General features: G+C 43.5%; 1 protein-coding gene across 1 annotated transcript in view; it reads left to right on the top strand.

The window, feature by feature from the left end:
- The first annotated feature begins 9172 nt into the window (after positions 1-9172).
- The window catches only part of adoa (2-aminoethanethiol (cysteamine) dioxygenase a), a 5773-nt gene continuing 4247 nt past the window's right edge, over positions 9173-10698 (top strand). The window contains 2 exon segments of the mRNA XM_083933245.1: positions 9173-9688; positions 9691-9719. Coding sequence (XP_083789371.1) covers positions 9382-9688; positions 9691-9719 — 336 coding nt within the window. The 5' untranslated portion in view covers positions 9173-9381.

Genomic DNA, 10698 nt, shown 5'->3' on the forward strand with positions numbered 1-10698 from the left:
GTGGCCACACGAGCAGTTGCAGAAGGAAAAGTTTTATGCAAGTCAACGATAAAATGGCCTATTTCTCACTTGATCCGTTGCTACAATAAGATGGTTGCAAAAGTTTGTGATTGACAGGTTTCAAAGACGGAGAGCTGTCAATCAAACCTAAAGCAGCCGTGAAAAATTACAACCGTGATGTTCTTCTGTGTTCGCAGTGTGCTTTCAGTTTCTTAAGTTTGACCGGTTGTACTAAAAGACACTCAGTCTGTTGTTCAGTATATCCAGTAAGTAACATTACATATTAGTGCTCCTGGTAGGGTCTCAGGCGAGTGGCCGGACTAAGAATGGTTCACAAAGACTCTATGGACAAACGAGGAAGAGGAAGAGAGACCCTGCCCGTAGGAAGCCCGGGGCCCCCGTCTGGAGCCAGGCCCAGACAGAGGGCTCGTCGGCGAGCACCTGGTTTGCCACGGAGCCCGGCCGGGCACAGCCCGAAAAAGTGATGTGGCACCTCCCTCCTCTCCATCCTGTGGGCCCACCACTCGCAGGAGGAACCGCTGGGGTCGGGTGTGCTGCTGCACAGGTGGCAGTGAAGGTGAGGGGCCTCGACGGACCAGACATGGGCAGCAGAGGCTGACTCTTCTGTGGGCCATCCAATTTCTGTACACCCAAAGAGAGAGCTGTGTCCGGATTCTCGGCAGTAAGTCGGATTCGGCTTTTTCACCAATCCTGTTTGTGATTTTCATGGACAGGATATCGAGGCGCAGTCGTGGTGGGGAGGGGTTTCAGTTCGGTGGGCTGAGGATCTCGTCTGTGCTTTTTGCAGATGACGCGGTCCTGATGGCATCGTCGGTCAGTGACCTTCAGCTCTCACTGGATCGGTTCGCAGCCGAGTGTGAAACGGCTGGGATGAGGATCAGCACCTCTAAATCTGAGGCCATGGCTCTCAGCAGGAAACCGGTTGATTGCTTACTCCAGGTAGGAAATGTGTCCTTACCCCAAGTGAAGGAGTTCAAGTACCTCTGCACCATGTTCACGAGTGAGGGGACGATGGAGCATGAGTTTGGCTGGAGAATCGGAGCAGCGGGAGCGGTGTTGCAGCCGCTCTACCGCACCGTTGTGACGAAAAGAGAGCTGAGCCGGAAGGCAAAGCTCTCAATCTCAATCTTCAGTCCTACCCTCTCCTATGGTCATGAAAGCTGGGTCATGACCGAAAGAACGTGGTCGCGGCCGAAATGGGTTTTCTTAGGAGGGTGGCTGGAGTCTCACTTAGAGATAAGGGGGGGAGGTTAAGCCATCCGTGAGGAACTCGGAGTAGAGCCGCTGCTCCTTTGCATTGAAAGGAGCCAGTTGAGGTGGTTCGGGCATCTTGTAAGAATGCCCCCTGGGCGCCTCCCTAGGGAGGTGTTCAAGGCACATCCAGAGGCCTCGGGGAAGACCCAGGACCAGGTGGAGAGATTATATCTCCACACTGGCCTGGGAATGCCTCGGGATCTCCCAGTTAGAGCTGGTTAATGCGACCTGGGAAAGGGAAGTTTGGGGTCCCCTGTTAGAGCTGCTGCCCCCGCGACCCGACCCCGGATAAGCGGCTGAAGATGAGATGAGATGAGATGATGAGAGCTAACATAGTGTATAAAGAGCATTGTTGTAACTGATTACAAGTTGTGGAAAAAAACTCTATCAATGTGTTCTTGTCTGATTACAATACTGTACATGTTGCTAATGTTAATACCAGATCTGCATCATAAAAACATCTACAAACTTTTGGCAAGACCTGCATAAGAACTTGTATTGCGCATTCAAATCTGAATTAATTTCAACAATTACATTATCCATGTAAACCCTTTAAAAATAATACTTAAATGTGTACAGAAGAATGTCATGAATAAGAATTAATTCAGTGCAAAATTTACATTCAAATATATCTAAATAAAAATACATGCAGTAATAATAAAATATACAGTAAGTCAGCTCCCTCAGTGCCAAGGCTGTTCCCCTGTTCTCTGTAGCTCTGTCAGCCCATCACCGGACATAGTCTCCTATGATCCACACACTGGCTGGATGGACAGAAAACATTGTAATGGGAGGAAAGCCTTAGAAAGGCTGTAGAGGTAAAGCCTTAATTATAAAAAAATAGAATGTCTGCTGTACTGTTTTACATTAAATAGCAATAGATATGTAACTAATTACTCAAACCACATAGTGTGGGTGCACATGCCATGGTGACTGTCACAATATTTTTACTGAAACGGAAAAGATTAATATCAATGGCTTATTAGTTAGATAATTTTAATGCCAACAGTACACTTTAAAGGACTTGGAAAAAATGTATTTCATTCAACATTTTTCTGTGGTGTAAACTAGTTAAAAAAGCACATGTCCATCTGCTGATATCCGGAGTCTTAAACAAACAGCACGTCATAAGTAAACCGTAGGAAATAATATAATGCTGTAATCGTTCCGTTATTCACGTTATCCATCGTCAAGTAACGACAGTGACAGCTTACACAGTGTAACTTCAGCTACAACAATACAAGACAGAATAACAACAAAACAGACAATAACAATACAAGGTTAACGGTTATTCTATATGTTTACCAAACGTAGTACTACTACAGTAATGTAGCAGTTAGTTTGGGTTAGCTGTATAGCCTACCTCCGTTTATGCAAGCTACCTTTGTTAGCAGCAACTACTTCGCCAGCAGGTCAGATACAGTCAGGTTGCCGATAGATATGGGTGTGCACATGGATCCCTCGTGGGGTATCACTCAGATCCACCCCTCGTTTCTCCCAGGCTCCTTCCTTTTCGGTCTTTGGATGCCAGAATTCAAGATGGCAGCGCCCATCAAGCCAGACTCAAGGTTTCAAAACCGAGGTTCACAAAGCTATGGGGGAAGTAACCGTAGCTCTGTCCATTTTTCATACAGTCTATGGTTACAATACAACCCTGTTTGCTATGTAACTCAGTTGAGTACAGTTAGTTAAATAACAAAAGTAGGTCAACATTGACTTTTGCTTTTCACACGGGATATCAACAGTGTTCTCCTGGGTGAAAGTTCTGTGTTTGACCCATCCATCCTCTCTATCGTCCCTACACAGACTGTGTCGCTCTTTATACTATGTCACATGACTTCCTCCATAGATGTAGCCTTGCATGTCCTGGCTCAAAATGATGTAGGTTATCAAATAGTGAATCAAATAACACATTGCTTTTCTTAGGTAGGCCTACAAACAGGGAATAAGAAAGGCCTGGATTAGTTTACCACATGCCTCATCTAATGATGACGGGTCTCTTAGCAACACAGTCTCATCTTCCACAGCAATGACACCGTGCATGTGTCAACCACACAGAAGTGCGTGTATGCATGCGTGCGTGCGTGCGTGCGTGCGTGCGTGCGTGCGTGCGTGTGTGTGTGTGCGTTTGTGTGTGAACCTATAATGAAATGGCCTATTTTTCAAGAGGATATTGCTTGCTTTATGTCTCCCTCACTCACCAGGCATGCAGAATGCATCATACATAATGCAACAAATATCCAAATGCAGTCCAAATGAGAAAAAAATACACACATGTAAAGAGATAGCACAACTGTTCAATTGTGCTGCATATGAACTAACACACACACACACACACACACACACACACACACACACACACACACACACACACACACACACACACACACACACACACACACACACACACACACACACACACACACACGTACAAGCAGTAAAGTACATTTGCTCAGAGTATTTATGATGCTGGTGACTCAGCCCTTTGATGTAGAGTGTTTGTAATGTGGGTGACTCAGCTCTGTGTTTTGTTGGGTTAACCATTTTCACTTCCTGCACTGGAAGCAGGCAGAGAACACTACTTCAGTCCAACAGGTCAACAGCCTTTTTGGGCTTCTCCATAAATGGCAATTGGACCCTGTTATCAGAAGTTACCTTCTCTCTACTGAAAGTCAGTGAGGCTTAAGAGAACTTTTCCAGTGTCCTGGCAATGCCCTCTGCCCTTAAACAGGTGGTATGTCCTCATACTGTACCTTGTTGATGAAGTACATTGATTGTCTTTGCCTTTCACAATGATTTGTATTAGTGCTGAACTCATGTCAGAGGTAAACAAAAAAAAATGTTCAGTTGTCAGTGCTTACCAATGTGACCCATATGACCATTATGAAAATGATTTGTATTCTGAGGTTAAAGGACCCTATGGCTTGATACAGTTTGGGTTTCATTGGCATGAGGAAGTGCTGGAAGATCTGTGGAAACAGCAACATCGCTATGAATAAATCCAAAGGAGCAACAAGCACAAGCAGTCCGCCAATTCACCCTTTGCTAAGTCCTGTCCCCCCCGGCATATGTAACTTGCTATTGTAATCAGTGAGGGATATTCCAAAGAAAATAAGAGCAAATTTTTGGAATAATAGTTGTGAGATAGAGGTAGACTGAAAGGACTATGCATTTGAGTGCTGCTTTCACAATATAACATTAATTTGTTGGTGGAATACTGTGAATGAAGAGGACATTAAAATCGCAGTCCAGAGTCACGTAGGCTACAATTCACATGGAAAGGAACCCCAATGTTCTAGTACAGCAGGGTAAGTCAATATATGATCTATTGTTTTACTTTAACAATAGATAATATATATTATATATATATATTCATATTGAAGTAATATATTATATTCATAATTTATATATTCATAACATATTGAAGTATGTTTAGTAATGTTTAGTTATGACTCCACTGGAAACTTCTGACTTTAAGCAACATTTGCTGAGGTAAGCAAAACAAGCTAGCAAGCTAGCAAGCTAGCGTGCAAATCAGTCATACTATAGCCAGCGCAAATGAAAAGGCAGAGCTGGAAGATCGTGGCTTGTGGGAGAAATTTTCCCTTGAAACATAATTTAGTATGTAGTTTGGTTTTATGGCAATGTATTTTTGAGACCAGATAGGTGGTTAACTTTATAAGACAAGGGCAGTGTGACGGCATTGCTTTACTGTTTTATGTGAATGGAAACATGCTAACGCACATTCAACAGCATCCCCTGATGAGCTGTTCACATGTTGGTTGACAATGGTTGGTTTTTGTGCATTTTTTTGTTTTTTTCGGACCTGTCCACCACCCTAACTTGCTTCCCTAAGCAGAGATGTGTTATACTATGTCTCCTGCTTTCAAAACATGGAAAACACACGAAATAAATACGTCACATACACACAAATTGCAGTGCATTGCTTTCTTCACTTACAAAAACGTGGAATACACACAAAAAGCAGAAATTACTTTGCATTACTTTCTGTTATAAATGTACGAAAAATGCATGAGAAAAGTGCACACTGCACCTTGCAGATTATCGGGTCTGCAGTTTGACCAGGACACTCCTACCAGCCAAAGAGGAGAAGACATATTACCAATGCACATTTTCCTAAAGAAAAATGCTGTTCCAAGAGTGGAGACACTTGCTATAGACAGAGCGGAGGTAGGTTAATGCTCTTAGCTAAAGTTAGGGTGTTGACAACAGCTTCTTCATCGTTCCACAATCAAGTCAGATGCTTATAATAACAAGCTAAGCCTGCAAGTGGCAAAAACAAATACTTTTAGTGGGCGTATACAGTGCATCCGGAAAGTATTCACAGCGTTTCACTTTTTCCACATTTTATTACGTTACAGCCTTATTCCAAATGGTATTAAATTAATCTCTGTCCTCAAAATTCTACACATAATGCCCCATTATGACCACGTGAAAAAAGTTTTCTTGAGAATTTTGAAAATGTATTAAAATGAAAAAACAAAGAAATCACATTTACGTAAGTATTCACAGCCTTTACCATGAAGCTCAAAATTGAGCTCAGGTGCATCCTGTTTCTACTGCTCATCCTTGAGATGTTTCTACAGCTTAAATGGAGTCCACCTGTGGTAAATCCAGTGGATAGGACATGATTTGGAAAGGTACACACCTGTCTATATAAGGTCCCACAGTTGACTGCATGTCAGAGCGCAAACACCAAGCATGAAGTTAAAGGAATTGTCTGTAGACCTCAGAGACAAAATTGTCTCGAGGTACAAATCTGGGGAAGGATACAGGAAAATATCTGCTGCTTTGAATGTCCCAATGAGCACAGTGGCCTCCATCATTCGTAAATGGAAGAAGTTTGGAACCACCAGGACTCTTCCTAGAGCTGGCCGGCCGTCTAAATTGAGCAATCGGGGGAGAAGGGCGTTGGTCAGGGAAGTGACCAAGAACCCGATGGTCACTCTGTCAGAGCTCAAGCGTTCCTCCGTGGAGAGAGGAGAACCTTGCAGAAGGACAACCATCTCTGCAGCAATCCACCAATCAGGCCTGTATGGCATAGTGGCCAGGCGAAAGCCACTCCTTAGTAAAAGGCACTAGGCAGCCCGTCTGGAATTTGCCAAAAGGCACCTGAAGAACTCTCAGACCATGAGAAACAAAATTATCTGGTCTGATGAGACAAAGATTGAACTCTTTGGTGTGAATGCCAGGCGTCATGTTTGGAGAAAACCAGGCACTGCTCATCACAAGGCCAATACCATCCCTACAGTCAAGCATGGTGGTGGCAGCATCATGCTATGGGGATGTTTTTCAGCAGCAGGAACTGGCAGACTAGTAAGGATAGAGGGAAAGATGAATGCAGCAATTTACAGAGACATCCTGGATGAAAACCTGCTCCAGAGTGCTCTTGACCTCAAACTAGGGCGACGGTTCATTTTTCAGCAGGACAATGACCCAAAGCACACAGCCAAGATCTCAAAGAAGTGGCTTCAGGACCGCTCTGTGAATGTTCTGGAGTGGCCCAGCCAGAGCCCAGACTTGAATCTGATTGAACATCTCTGGAGAGATCTGAAAATGGCTGTGCACAGACGTCTCCCATCCAACCTGATAGAGCTTGAGAGGTACTGCAAAGAAGTATGGGCAAAACTGCTGAAAGAGAGGTGTGCCAAGCTTGTGGCATCATATTCAAAAAGACTTGAGGCTGTAGAGGCTGCCAAAGGTGGTTCTACAAAGTATTAGGCAAAGGCTGTGAATACTTATGTAAATATGATTTCTTTGTTTTTTAATTTTAATACATTTTCAAAACTCTGAAGAAAACTTTTTTCACGTGGTCATAATGGGGCATTATGTGTAGAATTTTGAGGACAGAGATTAATTTAATACAATTTGGAATAAGGCTTGACGTAATAAAATGTGGAAAAAGTGAAACGCTGTGAATACTTTCCGGATGCACTGTATATTGTCAACGCAAAGGTTCCCTGTTTAATTACATTATAGTCCAGTTCATGATGCCCAGGCAGCAGCTCACGCTCAATATTGGACCAATTTTAATGGGGTCCTATTATGCTTTATCTTAGTTTCTGTCATACCGTATATATCTTGTTATAATGTTGGATGTTCATGCTAAACATTAACCTGACTCTCGCCAGATGAATTTCCGTCCTCCTTGCTTCCCTGATCCATCTGGTATCGCTACATTAGAAAGTGATTTCTTATCAAAAATCTTTGTTTGCATATGATTGGATAAATCACTTGTCTGTCATCTTTATTGACGTGCTACTTAAACCACTCACATTGCAACCAATCCGTGACGCTAATGAGAGTGAGGCAAGGAAAAGCCAAACAGAACAGGCGACATGGTTTCCACCAACAAAAGCCTTCAGAGCCGCTCTCTGGTATTCTTTTAAAGAAGAAAGATTCTCTAGATTCGACAACATGGATGAAACAGCAGCATCCATGTTGATGCCTGCTTCCTCCATGAGAGCTACCATTGCTACAACACATCCATAAAACCCCGCCTGGCGGCCCTGATATAGATAATTCAGGTTTGCAGTCCATGTGGGAGAGGGGTATATTCACCTAGTCAGGGGCCATCAATTTACTAAAAGATAGTAATGGGTCCCTTAAGGAAAAAGGCTTGAACCACTAGAGATTTTTTTATACAGAAAATGGTTCACATTTGTGGCCAGGCAAAGGCTGCAATTTAACGTTATGTGTATGTGAAACTGAGGCTTAATATTCCTCCTTTACCAAAAGATGACTTTTTGGGATAGGCGTAAATAAGTGAAGCACAGAGTTGGGCATACAGTGACGTACAACATATGCGTCAGAAGAAGTTTGATAATTCAGGACTTTCTCTGCCACGATGGTCAGCATCTCACAGATTTCACAGGCTTTCCAGTTGTTCATCACAACAGTTGATATTTTGCTGTCTCTCGTTTCTGTGATCGGCTGTTTCCTGCTTTTAAAACACCCAGCTGTGGGTCGCACAACAGTTCACGACACCTCCGCCCAAGTCATGCCTATGCTGCCGAGCTGCATCAACTCTATTTACATGGAGATCCAGCCACCAATATGTGTAGGGTCCGAGCCGTCACATTGGGAGCTAAATCAGGCTGGCAATATGCCTCGATCTGTCTGAATTCAAGGAAAAAGGGCAGCAAACCACCGTCTTACTGTCCAGTTTAAAAACACCTACTGATGGCTGGAACAATAATTAAAAAAAAAAGTTTGTTAAAAAACAGTTATGACTGACTTCCATTATCCTTTACATTACCTACTCTTGGATTAAACAGACGTGGGTGCTTTCTGTATCATGGATGGATAGCACTAGAATTCAACAGTGTCACAATGTGGACAATACAAGCTAACACCAATAATTTATGGATTCCTCCTTTAATTTCTTTATTTTTTCAATAGTTTCAGGCATTTGATTTCATGTATTTGTGATTACAGCCTATATTATGCAGGTTCACAGTTCAGCTGTAGAAGCAATGTGCTTGAGGCCTCTAAAGTGAATCCTCTCTCAGATAATAAGTTTTAGGGTTTGAAAAGTGAGATGCTTAAGTAATAAGCAGTAGAGGATGGGGGAGGGCTGCGGAGAGTTCAGTGGCCTGTGTGGCCTTTCCTTGAAATACTCTCGGGATGTCTGGGAAATGTAGTCTCGCGGAAATTGCAGGCTGTCTTAGTTATTGTTTTGGGTTTGTGAATATAAGTCCTGATTTTACACAATCACACCACGCTTTCTGTTTAATGTGGCCTGATCATGCAGTGCTTCACTGTTCATGTTTACGTGAGTTAGTTACTATACATTTTCGGATAAACTCCGAATCCCACAATGCTTTGAGTTCTGTGCGCAGGCTCCGTGAGCGGACAAGGAGGCGAGTCGGTGGAAAATGTCTTGAGGGAGGTTCGTACCAGGGCTGAAAAAAGACATTACTACCATGACTTGCGTTTAGTTTTTCTTTTAATTTAAAGTCACGTTTTTGTCTTTTTCGAACGTTGGCCGTCCAGCTCCTAAGGAACCACGGTGAACTAGGAGGATTTGAGGCATTCTCACACTGTTTCTATTAGCGAACAGAGCCCGAGACACCCGCAGTCAGAATGCCGCGGGACAACAAAACTCCTCTTATCCAGAAAATAGCCAGACAAGCCCACGTCACCTTTAAAGCCTTCAAGTCTTCGGCCAACGGGGATAACAAACTTCTTGCGGACCAACAAAGTGATCTCATCTCCTTAGTGACCGCGGTCAGGGCTGCTGACCTCAATATTGCTCCCCGGAAAACCAAACCGAAGAGCTCCGGAGCAGCGGGGCTTCAGAGCCCCCCGGTCACCTACATGCACATCTGCGAGACGGAGATGTTCAGTATGGGGGTGTTCCTGCTGAGGACCGGTGTCTCCATACCGCTGCACGACACCCGGGCATGAACGGGGTGCTGAAGGTCTTTTAAACCTCATGTCTCTTGTGTTGTGGCCTTGTGTAGCCCTGATGTGAGCTCTCTGTTCTCGCTCTGTGATGGGACTCTGTTGAAGCTATAGACAGGCCCCCTGGTGACATTTGTTAAAAAATAATAATGCGTGGCCACGAGTTATTTAGTGCAGTAATTTCCATGCAGATACTGTTAATTGTTAACATGGACAAGTCTGGATTAATTTAAATGTATTTAAATATAGGAATTAATTACAATGCCATATTCACTTGCGGTTGGCATGGACTTAAACACAAGGAACATGCTGATGTGAGAAAGTCATAGATTTCACCATTTAGCAGCTGGAAGGACCGGGAGACAATGGCGACTTTAGCCACCCCAGATCTGAAAAGTTGTTGAAGTTCATTAACACAGGGCCGTGACAAACGCTGCCCACTCAATGATGACAGCTAATCTGCTGTTACAGGACCAGTTTGTTAATTTAAACGAATACAGTAATGGTAATGTGGCAGTAAGAACTGATCTCTGTTCAAAAAATGTCTCAAAAAACGGCATACATGTGTACGCCCACCACCAGTGCCGACATCTTCGAACCTGTCAAAGACTATAATTACTCTATACACTATATGATTAACCATCCTGCTGCTGAAGGGGAACAGTCTTGTGGCCATGCATTTTTTTTTATTAATCCAATGTCACCAGAGGGGCTCTGTAGTTTGTGACACAGTGAACAAACATTTAATGACAACCTTAAACATCTGGTTCACACTCTAATTCACCCAAGGTCAGGGGAAAAGAATGATAGAACTCCATATGTCATACCTTGTGGTTTGAAATTGTGTACCTTTGCCAAACTGAGGCGACCAAATAGAGTTGTAAATTTCATTGGTGGTTCCTCTTCTATCCCAGAGAGCATGGAATACATTGGCGCCATCATGGCGCGATCACTGTAACCGCCACTTCCCATAGCCTATACCTTTGCACATCCAAG

Source organism: Echiichthys vipera (assembly GCF_963691815.1).
Source record: "Echiichthys vipera genome assembly, chromosome: 18".
Taxonomy (NCBI): Eukaryota; Metazoa; Chordata; class Actinopteri; order Perciformes; family Trachinidae; genus Echiichthys; species Echiichthys vipera.